Source organism: Salmo trutta, chromosome 37 (assembly GCF_901001165.1).
Source record: "Salmo trutta chromosome 37, fSalTru1.1, whole genome shotgun sequence".
Lineage (NCBI taxonomy): Eukaryota > Metazoa > Chordata > Actinopteri > Salmoniformes > Salmonidae > Salmo > Salmo trutta.
This window is the reverse complement of record NC_042993.1, coordinates 32148196-32161171: the sequence shown is the minus strand read 5'-3', so window position 1 is coordinate 32161171 and position 12976 is coordinate 32148196. Positions and strand designations below refer to the sequence as shown.

Genomic DNA, 12976 nt, shown 5'->3' with positions numbered 1-12976 from the left:
TATACGTACACAAGTAATCCAAATGAGTGTAACCCTACTAAACAGATCAGGTGGATGGAACGGACCTGCTTTTCAGGCTCTCAGAGGCCTTATCACTCAAATACACTTGGCAAAAGTTCATTATCTACAATCAATTCAGTTTCATATAAAAAGAAACAAAAATAACCATTTATATCAAAACACCAACATCCATTCAGAAACACACTCTCTCAATCTTTCTCAGGGCCATAGGTGTCCCTATAGGACTGAACGTGCAACAAGAAGTCAGAGTATTACCCCACCCATACGCTATAATAACCTATGGCTGTTGTCATGGCAACCACTTCAACGTGAGACAAAAGAAACACAGTAACTTTTCTGTTTGCAGTCCAAAGTCAAAGGTCGTGAATGTGGGGTGAGAGAGGCTCTAAATGGAAAAGCAGTGAGTGATGTTTCTGGTTATGGTTAGGGTCTGCAGGGTGCATAGACGGGCTTTTGTGCCTCGGGAACACCCTTGCAGGAAGTCCTCCTTCTGCATTCAGAAGTTCAAAGGGTGTTCTAGGGAGTTGAGGCAGCTCAACGTTTGGGTGATGTATGATGGTGTATGTTTTAGACGAAGGAGCCAGTGTCCAGTTTCAACATAATAAATCACTATGAATCCCTAAGACCTGAACATCCAGCTGTCCTCTTACTGTACAGAGGGTATAGAGATTAACTGCAGGGGACATGGAGGCATATCTATTCATTTTCAGTTTAGAAGTAAAGTACAGGGTACTGATTTACAACTTTGATTCAAACAATAACCTAATCAATTATGACTTCGGTCTATTATATGGGCAGACCACACCAATTAACCATCTCAGTAGGCAGTAATGACCCAGCCTTCGCTGCCACATGCTTTATTTGGCCATTTAGCCTTGTCTTCACAATTCACACTGAACACAGACTGCCATTGATCAGCAAGGCTTCTAAAGTTTAAACCTCTCTCGCTATCACTTTCTCCATGACTCTCTCTTCCAGCCTCTCTCTCTCGCAACCTTACCTTTCCCTCGCGCTCTCTATTGCACCCTCTCTCAATTTTGTTCCTTATCAACCTCTCTCTCTCTCTCCCTCGCACGCATGCACACACACACAACCACACATGGAGGAGGGGCTGATGCGCTCTACAATGTTTGTGAGAGCATCAGTGAGTGTAAGCCTACTGTGCATCAAGGTGAGTGACAATGTGACTACATGTGGATCAGTTTCCAAGTGACATCCTGTAATCCACTGAGTCAGCTTGGACCAAATATGCATTACTCTACCTCCCATTTCTCTCCATTGAACACATTTCTTCCATCTCTCTTTTCTTGGCTCCTTGGGGCTTTGCCAATCGCCACTGCATTCCCATCTTCCAGAGTCCCTGCATTTTCCCACTGGCCCTGGCCTGACCTCACAGGTCCATAGACAATGTGCTGACATGCTTAGCTATTCCACCACTCAACTTTGAACACATACTCTCTCAATCAGGAATTAGTTGCTCATCATCACAATGTCCAAGTCCACTATGATACAGACATTCTTTAGAAGCAAATACGGGACCTTTTATTTCCATCAACACATTCTCTTCCAAAGGATATTGTTGTCATACACGTCGATCCAGAGCATCCCAAGCATGCTCAATGGGTAACATGTCTGGTGAGTATGCAGGCCATGGAATAATTGCTACATTTTCAGCTTCCAGGAATAGTGTACAGATCCTTGCGACATGGGGCTGTGCATTATCATGCTAAAACATGAGGTGAAGGCGGCAGATGAATGGCCCAACATGGACATCAGGATCTCATCACGATATCTCTGTACATTCAAATTGCCATAGATAAAATGCAATTGTGTTTGTTGTATGTAGTTAAGCCTGCCCATACCAGAACCCCACCGCCACCATGGGGTACTCTGTTCACAATGTTGACATCAGCAAATCGCTCGTCCACACGACACAATGCACATGGTCTGCGGTTGTGAGGACGGTTGGACGTACTGCACATGGTGCACCTGTGTAATGATCATGCTGTTTAATCACCTTCTTGATATGTCACACCTGTCAGGTGGATGGATTATCTTGGCAAAGGAGAAATGCTCACTAACAGGGATGTAAACATATCTGTGCACAGAATTTGAGAGAAAGAATATTTTAGTGTGTATGGAAAATATCTGGGATGTTTTATTTCAGCTCATGAAACATGGGATCAACATGTTGCATTTATATTTTTGTTTAGTTTATACACACTGCATATTTATTTATGTACTGGATTCTTGACATAGCTCACTCTAATATCTACTGCTGTACATATCATTCTTAGTATATCTTGTGTAAATTCATCTGGTGTAAAGGATATACATCTACAGAAGATTGCACTTGGATTACTGTTACAGTGCTATTTGTGTTGTTAATTTGATTTGTTCTGACATTTCTTGATTTGTTGTAGTTTTTTTTATAATTATTTGTGTACTGTTTGACTTTATACAGCATTGTTAGGAGCTGGCATTTCGTTGATTTGAATTGACATTCAGATATAGATCTCTCTGTATCACTTACCCTTCCATTTCTTGACCAGTTGTCTGGGACAAAGATGTTGTTTTGATGTGCCAATTCATAGGCAAGTTCTCTGCATTTGAGGCTACTAGGCTACTAAGAAATTGGTCCAAGAGTTCCTTGATATGTTTAGCAAGCTAAAACTCCATGTCATCAGATAAGACCTTGTGTGCCTCTGCTTCTCATAGCCTCTCTTTCGCACAGGTACATGTTTGTATCAGGTTTCAGGAGACAAGGGGCAGTCAGACATGGTTAACTTTAGACACAGAAAAGCTAGGAAAAATACGGAGGGTACGGGGCAACAGAGGACGAACAGCAGAGGGGCTAATGATCTTGGAGCAGGGGGGAAAGGTCTCAACTTCCGGGGTAGTAACTGCGGCACTATAGCAGTGTGCCAGCACCTCAGGCTTAACCTTCTTGGATACCGGAAGCGAAGTGGCCCAGGCCTTACTGAACCCTTCATGGAGGTCCTGGTACTCTGCGGAGCTGGCGGAGAGGTCCGGGGCAATTTCCAAGCCCCCAGGAAGACGTCATTGGACCGGCAGAGCTGACTTCAGGCAATGAGTGTAGCAGGACGGGCCCACTATGGCACCAGTAGCCCAGTCAATTGAGGGATTGTGTTGCTGGAGCCAAGAGAATCCCAATACCACGGGAACCTGCAGAGACTCAAGCAGCAGGAATTGGATTCTCTCGCTGTGATTCCCCGACACTCGTAGGTTGACGGGGGTGGTTTGGTGGGTGACCCGGCCTATAGAGCGCCCATCCAGCGCTCTAACGACTATGAGACTCACATCTGCCCCCGAGTCGATGAGTACCTGGAGAGACTTGGACTGGTCGCCCCACCGCAGGATGGCATGGAGAGGGGGGCGAGCAAGGGGTGATGAAAAATTATCTGTAAGATCCACCAGTTTACTCACTCCAACAAATGAGCTAAGTCTCTTGAAGGGACAGGTAGACACATAATGGCCGGCAGTACCGCAATAGAGACAACTCTGGGTCTCAAGTCTGCGTATGCATTCGGCTGGAGACAGCCTAGCCCTGCCAAGCTGCATCAGCTCGGGAAGAGGTGAATCGGCAGTCTCCGGAGGCTCTTGAACAGACTCGGGTAATCTTGGATCCTCTCAGGGACATAGATGCCGGGGACTTCCAGAGTTCATCAGATGCAAGGTGGGATCCCTGAGTGAGCGATTGGGACCACTTCTCCCTCCTACGTTCCCGTAGTCGACCATCGATCCGGATGTTTAAAGCAATGAGTGAGTCGAGATCCGTCGGTAGTTCTCGGGCTGCCAGCACATCCTTTACCTCCTCCTATAATCCGTGCAGGAACATGTCGAACAGAGCTTCCGGGTTCCAGGTAGCCTCCTCTACTAGCGTGGGGAACTCCACCACATAGTCTGCCACACTGAGGGTGTCCTGCCGAAGCTGGAGTAACTTCTGGGCAGACTCTCTCCCGGACACCAGAGCCTCAAACTTTTCTCACCTCCGCCACGAATACCTCCAGACTGAGGCAGACGGCGGATTGTTGCTCCCACAATGCCGTGGCCCAGGCGAGTGCCCTCCTCAGAGGCCTTATCACTCAAATACACTTGGCAAAAGTTCATTATCTACAATCAATTCAGTTTCATATAAAAACAAACAAAAATAACCATTTATATCAAAACACCAACATCCATTCAGAAACACACCCTCTCAATCTTTCTCAGGGCCATAGGTGTCCCTATAGGACTGAACGTGCAACAAGAAGTCAGAGTATTACCCCACACATACGCTATAATAACCTATGGCTGTTGTCATGGCAACCACTTCAACGTGAGACAAAAGAAACACAGTAACTTTTCTGTTTGCAGTCCAAAGTCAAAGGTCGTGAATGTGGGGTGAGAGAGGCTCTAAATGGAAAAGCAGTGAGTGATGTTTCTGGTTATGGTTAGGGTCTGCAGGGTGCATAGACGGGCTTTCAGCGTAATAATGTACGCTATCTTCGAGCGGTCTGCGGGGAATGAAGAAGGCTGCAGCTTGAAAACGAGGGAGCACTGGGAGAGAAAGGCCCGGCATGTTCTGGAATCTCCATCGTAGCGCTCCGGGGGAGGTAAGTGGGGTTCCCAGGAAACTGGGGTGATGGCGCTGCTACCAGCCGAGCTACTGAGGGGCTGGGAGGTTACTGTCATGGTAGGCTGCCTGGTAAGCAAACCAAGGAATTGCTACGGCAATGCGTCTAATGCTAGGTCGTGACGTTCGGCCACATCCTGGAATCCTTCCATCAAACTGCGAAGCAACTCCTCGTGTCTACTAAAGATGGCTCCTTGGGTGGAGATGGCTTTGCGGAGCTGGGTCAGTCATGACCAGTTCGAACTATCAGGTTTCAGGTAAGACCCAAGTGCAGACTGTGTTGAAGTAACAATGTTTATTGCAACAACAGGGGCAGGCAAACGACAGGTCAAGGCAGGCAGTGGTTGATAATCCAGAGTAGCGGCAAAGGTACAGGATGGCAGGCAGGCTCAGGGGCAGGCAGAGTGGTCAGGCAGGCAGGCTGAAATTCAAGACAGGCAAGGGTCAAAACCAGGAAGACGAGAAAACGAGAGACTGAGGAAAAACAGGAGCTGAGAAAACGCTGGTTGACTTGAACAAACAAGACGAACTGGCACAGACAGACAGAAAACACAGGTATAAATACCCAGGGGATAAGTGGGGAAGATGGGCAACACCTGGAGGGGGGTTGCACAAGGACAGGTGAAACAGATCAGGGCGTGACAGTTTTTTTCCCCCCAATGTACCTCTTCTGTTTTTTTTTTAATCTCTTGCTGCTGCTCGAAATGACATCTCCTCTCACTTCCTTGGCTGCTCTCTCAAGAACTTAAAAGGGGGCTAGACCCCTGCTTGTTTTATGTTTGTGTACAAGGGGCATGATGATGCCAGCTCTGTAACAATAAGAATGCACTATCTTGAGTTCATATGCATGACACATTGCATAAAACTGACAAAATGTAATCATGATTTGTATGGGGTATGGTGACCATTGGCTTAACTTACCCCAGGTCAAACATTTTGACTATATTAGCCCACTCAGCTACAAGGATGCACTTTCATGCTAGGTTTAGGACCTAATATTGTAGCTTATCGAGGCCCCAGTTGATGTATAAAACAATCTTCAAGCTATCTGCTTTGGTTAAGATACAAGCTCATGAAACCTATAACAGAAATTAATTTGACTTTGTGAAAATCAGTTTTTAGAGCTAACTTGCATGCCACTTAATCCATGTGGCTTCTTCCTTCACAGACTCCTTCACAGACAGTACTGTTTCCTAGAAACAAGGGGTGGCTGAACTAACACTTTGGCTCAGCTTACCCCACTCTCCCCTACAGTGTTCCCTTTCAAACATTAATTTGTAATTCCACTCAACATGTTTTTATACATTCAGCTCACTGTGAGCAAAGCTTGTTGAGTGAACAAATGTTCACACATCAGCTCAATTCCTTGTCCTTCTGAAGTCCACCCAACTCACCAAATAATGCAGATTCATTTGGCTTTTTTTACAGTACATGAATAGTCAAGTGTGGCAGAGGAGGCTGGTGGGAGGAGCTAGAGGAGGACGAGCTCGTTGTAATAACTGGGATGGAATTCATGGAATGGAGTCAAACAGGTGGTTTCCATACAGTTTGATGTGATTGATACCTTTCCATTACTCCATTCCAGTCTTTACAATGAGCCTATCTTCATACAACTCCTCTAACCAGCCTCCTCTGATTAGTGTGGGTGGTTCCCTTTATCTTTACACATGATACATGTGAGGACAGATGCAGATCCAAGTGAAGCACATGTTTTCGTGAATAGTGCTCTCTGTCACGGCATGGGAGCATATAGCGCAAAGACCCCCTGCCAGTGTGTTTACCACCTCATCGAGCACAGAAACAAGTGCAGCAGATGTGGAAGTTCAGACGGGCGACAATGAAAACAGTCTGCGAGTGCCATTGTGGGCTCCCTGGAACTAATTCCAGTCCCCGGTCGAATGAAAGCTCCATTGAATAAAGCGCACAAAATGACACTGAAATGTAATATTTATTTCATAGGGCGCAACGACATCTCATGAACACAGTATCCCATTGACGACCATATAGGACTATTGGGTTGCATAGACTGACAAACACTCACTCATTCAATCAATCAATCCAGCATTTTTTAGCTGAACCGGCTGGTCACTCCCATGTAGGCCTATGTAAACAGCTTTGTCGAAAGTGAAAAAATCTTTTTCAGACTTTCCTTCCCTCCCTCCTCCCTCTCTCAGCATCAAGTGCAGCCCGCACGGAGGGCTCTGGCTGCTGCGACTTTCTCTCAGCCTCTTTGGTGCAAATGCGATGAGGAGAAGGGAACTTTGTCCACTGATAAGAAGACGTCTTAGATGCAATAGCAGTTTCTTTCTGGAAATAAAAAACAGATTTGCGGATTTGTCATATCGATCAATCGAATGCAAGCAGGTATGGAGCTGCAGAGTCTTTTGTTTATTTTGTTGATGGAGTCACTTGGACAATGGGTCTCATTATTTTCATAATACGGTTTTTGGTTTAGTTTCTTCATTTCTGGTGGTCTGGTTTGATAATGGTGATATTGAAAATTTGCTAAATTATATATTGATGGGAATTTTCATTTTATTATATTCATTACTTGGCTAATATTGTTTTGGATAATAATTTTTGTTTGTTTGTTTGCCATTCCTTAAAGCATTTTTTTGTACTATCTAAATAGTCATTGAGACAATAATATGGAACAGGTGAGAGTTAGCTTTTTACATGCAAATGTGGTAGATTAATTCAGTAACTAATTTTCTTGTATTCTTGTTTCGTTTTTAGGATACAATCTTATATATATATTTTCACAAAGACTTCTTAAAAATAAAATATTTTAGATATAGTAGCATGAAAACAATTATTTATAATTCACACAATTTATTTAACCTTGAGATTAGAAACCTATTTTGCAAGGTTATTATACATTTTTATTTTAATAGCCAACTCATGGCTTTATTGATAACCAATAGCTGATCTCATTTTCCATTTCCAAGATAGGTTGCGTGATAGTCTAAAGTTATTAGCAAAAACATATTTGCATCATAATTACTGAAGTTAGCGCTACTTTAGGACCAAGAGGACACCCTTGCTTGCAGTGATTTTTATTGTATCGACATTTTTCCAAAATGATTTTAGAGGATATTTTCCCATAAAAATCCAAATTATGAACAAAGAAATTAAGGAACGCGCGAGAGAGATTGCAATCTAGCACCATCTTTTGGTGGATTTGTGCGGGATTCTTTCGACCATGCGCTGGATTGGAAAATGGTGCATGGGATGGCGTTTGAGAGATTATACTGTAATGGAAAATCTATCAGTTAAATGCAGGCCTTCTTTAACAGAAAATTATACTGGCAACCTATCAGTCTCCACTCTATCCTCAATAATTTCACTTTTCTGTTGAATTTGTGCTATTTCATGGTCTGGGAGAATGTGTCTTGTTGGCCAGAAACCTGGATCAAATTCCTGACATCACATTTCCAATTCATTGAGTCATTCTTATGACATTTTTTATATTCTACCTTGTTTTATTTAAGGGTAAGGTTGGTTCGAAGATGTATGGTGTTGTGTACATGGCTATCCCATCCACAGTTGAGCGATTTGATTTGAAGACAAAAACCGAGGCCAATAAATCAGAATCCTCAGGTGTCAAAACCTACCATTGACAGAACTGCATTAAGATTACATAAAATGGCACAATACATGCTATTCTGGGATAGGTCATGTGTGACCTTTGCCCTTACAGTAGACATACATACCACTTGTCTGAAACAGACAGGGCATATGGTTTGCTACATGAGGTGGAAGAAGGATAACTCCCCTGTGAGAAGTGTGGTTGGATAATGCCAAACTGACCTGGTCCCCTGTAGCCTATGGTTGGTGATGCAACAACATATCCTTTGATGGGATTATTTCCTACCATCCATCTCCTTCATCCGTCCACCGTGCAACGCCTGGCGGCTTTTCACTTTAACACTGCCTAGCATCTGATTGAATGGGAATGCAAGGAAGACACCTGGCCACCAACGCTCGCCCCTCCCTCACAGGCTCGGCCTCAAGCTGGAAGGCCAGATGTTAGCCAGCATGCCAAAGACTATTTAGGCTCTTCGAACATGCTGGATGAATGTACTGTAATCACGTCGTTTTTTTTTCTTCTCATTTTACCTCTATCCCATACCTCCATTGTTTCAAATGGTTGTTGGATTTGCACTACTGCACTGCAGCAGTACTGCTTAGGCCCCTTTATGAACTACACTGTAGGTGAAATGACTTCCCCCGTTCCATTCTCTGTATAGAATTGTGGTTGAGCTACATCTCCGCAGCTGCTGACAAAGGGCTATTTCTCTGCTCAGTAGTGCAGTGATGGTCTGTTGAATGAAATGAAATTCCCTCCACAGCTATCAGCCCCATTAGCACCCTCACACTTAGCGAGTTACTCCTCAGTTTGGCCACAGTCTAACTCTCATCTTGTGTGATGTCATGTCGGCCAACGTCTCCAAACTGTGGGCGGAATGAAGCAGAGAGCAGCATAGAGTCAGAGAGAAACCAGATATGGTCATTACTGACAGCTAAAGGTTAACCATGTGGCTAAGCTCCAAGCCACCGTCTCAGTACAGTCAGAGCCCCAGGGATGGTCCTCTCCTCCTCCTCTCTTCCCCACAGGCCACAGTCTCCACTCAACCTCAGGCTCCATAAATCTCCTCTCAACCACACAGCTCCTATGTCAACTTAAATGAAATGCTATGATTTCTTGAGAGACTGTCGGTTATATTTAATCGTTTCCATGTGAAGATGCTGCTACACCTTCTATTTGTTGATATGAGCATTTTGAAGATGGTTGTCTCCATGAAAACATCTGTGCTAGTAAATAAGGAGTGCTCTTGTGTCTTTTGTTAGCCACAGGCACGGCCCACTTTTTTGACAGCTTCGCTTCTTCTCAGCGCTCTGAATTTGGCAACTGTGAGAGTTAATTTTCTAGATTACATTGCCCTCCTGTGGATGTGGCACGCTGGTGCTGGATGTATTTTGGGGAAGAGAGGATTTGACCTCATTTATCTTTGTCCGAGTATGTTTCTATTCAGAGTCCGACTTATAAAAAATACCCTTCAAATGAAATGCCATCCCATCCCAGCTGAAAAGTTTGACCAACAACAGATGGATGCCTCAAACTGTAAATTGGCAACAGTGGTTTCTGTAACGACCACATGAAAATGTGTTTCAGTAGAACGTTTTTACTAACCCATCTCAGATTTGGTTGGCTATACTGCTTGTGTGTGTGTGTGTATGTTGTGGGCGTAGAGCAGCAAACACATTTTTTTTCTTCTTTCCGTCTATTCTATTCAGTAGAGACATATGAAGCCATTTGAAAAAAAAACTTCATGCATGTTGACAAAGCAATAACAGCACACTGTATTTGCACCTCAGCGTCCTCCACCATCTCTTATAGTGTCTTTCTCTCCTCTCCCCTCTAGAGCCAGGCCCATCTGTACAATGGGCCCCGTACCCCTGTGTCTCCTGCTCTCAGTGACGTCGCTGGTCGTGGTGGTGGCTGTGGAAGCCCAGGAGGCCACAGGAGGAGATGATGAGTATACCTGGCCGCAGTGGAAGGTACCGCTGGTGAGGAACAGGAGGACGGTGGCCCTTAGCAGCCCCGGCTTCATGGCCAAACCTCAGGGAGAGCTGAATGGGACCTGTGGGATTGAGTGCCAGCGTCGCCTCCCCGACCCCTCTCTGGCTGACCTGGAGGAGTTCCTGTCCTATGAGACGGTGTACGAGAACGGAACGCGCACCCTGACCTCCGTGTCTGTGCAGGGCCTCAATGAGGTCAACGCTTGGCCTGCTGGGAACTCCTCCACTTCCTCCAAGTCACGCCGCAGACGGGAGGTCTATGGCACAGACACCCGCTTCAGCATCGCTGACAAGCAATTCTCCACTAAGTACCCCTTCTCCACCTCCGTCAAGATCTCCACGGGCTGCTCTGGTGTCCTGTTATCCCCCAAACACGTCCTGACGGCCGCCCACTGCATCCACGACGGACAGGACTACGTGAGCGGAGCACAGAAGCTACGCGTGGGCATCCTCAAGGAGAAATCCCGGCGTGGGAAAGGAGGGAAGGGGAAGAGAGGACGGGGGAAAGGCAAGAGGAGGAAAGGGGGAGAAGACAAGGAAGAAGAAGAGAAAGATGGTGGGAAAGAGAGGAAAGGAGGGAAAGGGAAGGACAGAAAGAGCCGCAGTCGTCGCAGTGCAGAGGTCGAGAAGCCATCCTTCCGGTGGACCAGAGTGAAGCAGACCCAGGTCCCTAAAGGTTGGTTCAAAGGCGGGGCGTCGGACGGTGTGGCGGCTGACTATGACTATGCCGTGCTGGAGCTGAAGAAGGCCCAGAAGGTCAAGCACATGGACCTGGGCGTCATCCCCTCAGTCAAGAAGCTGCCCGCCGGCAGGATCCACTTCTCAGGCTTCGACGACGACCGGCCCGGCAACTTGGTGTACCGCTTCTGCTCGGTGTCGGAGGAGTCCAAAGACCTGCTGTATCAGTATTGCGACGCCAAGCCCGGCTCCAGCGGCTCCGGGGTCTACATCCGCCTCAAAGAGCCCGGCAAGAAGAAATGGAAGAGGAAGATCATCGGGGTGTTCTCAGGCCACCAGTGGGTGGATGTCAACGGCAATGGGGCGCAGCAAGATTACAATGTGGCGGTGAGGATAACGCCCCTCAAGTATGCCCAGATCTGTTACTGGGTCCATGGGGATTCCAGCGAGTGCCGGGACGCCTGAGAGACACACAACATGCCACAACACCCCTCCACCCTCCTCCCTCCATCACAAACGAAACAGGGGCCCGCCCGCCCGACTGCCTTCCTCTGTCTTCTTCTCTATTACCTCCTGTGCTTCCCACTGGCAACTGCCACAGATTGCCTCATCACAGCATTCATCGCACACAAGCGGCCATACAGACTCACTGTTGTTGATTACAGGAACTCGTCAACAGATCAAAGAGAACTACGGCTGTTCTGCCTTGTCTAATTTATTAAATTATTAAAAAGCAAACATTCTAGAAATTTATGAATACAATGATTATATATTGCCAGCTCCTACTAGGTGTGTGTTTATGCTAACAAGAATATTTTGACAGATTTTTAGGTTTGACCAATTTTGATAAAATGTTGTATATTCAGCTGTTTCAGGGGAGTGATGCTTGTTATTTCGTATATTCCAGGCAGCCTTAATGAACGCAGAGATGTTAACATTTTCAAATGTGTTCCCTTTTCTAGCAAAAGGAACAAGAAAGTTAGTATTGGCTTTGGTGAACATCCCAGAAGAAAGCAAAAAAAATTCGGAGAAATTAACATTTGAGTATATTAAGAGGTTTTAAACTGACTTTTTTTCTAAATATTTTCTAAATCAACGTGCTGGTGTTTAAAATAATTGATATCTAGCTCTTTGAGTTTCCTGTAATGTCCCTTTTTGTAAAACTACATTTTCTTATAAGATTATGCTTCTATGACTAAATAGTGAAAGGTTCCAGAGGGATCCTGGATAAAACATGATTGTTTTCAGTCCTACCGTTCGATCTTTTTTTTTACTCTAGCAGTGCATTCAAATGTGGCTTCATTGCCATACACATAAAAATGATGGTGCTTATCCAGAGACTTGGTGCTAATTTCATAAATATAAAATTGTGCACTTTGGGGAGACCTATCGGAATATATTTTTGATAGCCTAGTACTGTAATGATGTATTTAATATGAGGCTACACAGTGGGTTTAATGTAACAGAGCTTTCAGATTAAAAACGCTATTTTGATATTCAGTTTTCCATCATGTAATTTGAAGGCTAGTGGTGATAACAAATGCCATAATGTTACGTGATGACAACAATCATCCTTCTTAAGTGTTCATGCTGATGCATCTTGTTTATTATGTGCCACAATGTATACGAGTTTGCCATTGATGACCAAATACAATAAATTAGTAACATTTCACCATGATTGAAAAAAACAACAATTAAACCAAGATTACAACTTGTGTGTGTGTTTACCATGAGGAGAAGTGATGTACTGTAAGTATCTATGACACATCTATGCCTGTAGCCAGGGTCATGATCATTAGGCACTTCTTGGACTTGTTCAATAAGAAATAGTCATTTACATTTTAAAATGTTTTTCAGTTGTGCGCCCAAATGAACACAACCCAGGTTACGCCTATTGATGTCATTCCTATGTCATGACATTTAGTGCACCAGATTAAAAATGCAATGCGTCCATGATCTGATCTATCAATATAAGAAAAAGATGGGCGATCAGTAATGGTCCATTCTTTCCATCATTGAGTTTATTGCATCTAAAAGGGCTTACATGCACTGGGGAGG

At 44.8% G+C, this 12976-nt stretch overlaps 1 protein-coding gene across 1 annotated transcript; it reads left to right on the top strand.

Moving 5' to 3' along the window:
- The first annotated feature begins 6810 nt into the window (after nucleotides 1-6810).
- On the top strand, nucleotides 6811-12633 carry LOC115177382 (inactive serine protease 35). Its single transcript, XM_029738107.1, has 2 exons — nucleotides 6811-7021; nucleotides 10084-12633. The coding sequence occupies exon 2, from the start codon at nucleotides 10103-10105 to the stop codon at nucleotides 11381-11383; it is 1281 nt and encodes a 426-aa protein (XP_029593967.1). The 5' UTR covers nucleotides 6811-7021; nucleotides 10084-10102; the 3' UTR covers nucleotides 11384-12633.
- The last annotated feature ends 343 nt before the right edge of the window (nucleotides 12634-12976 follow it).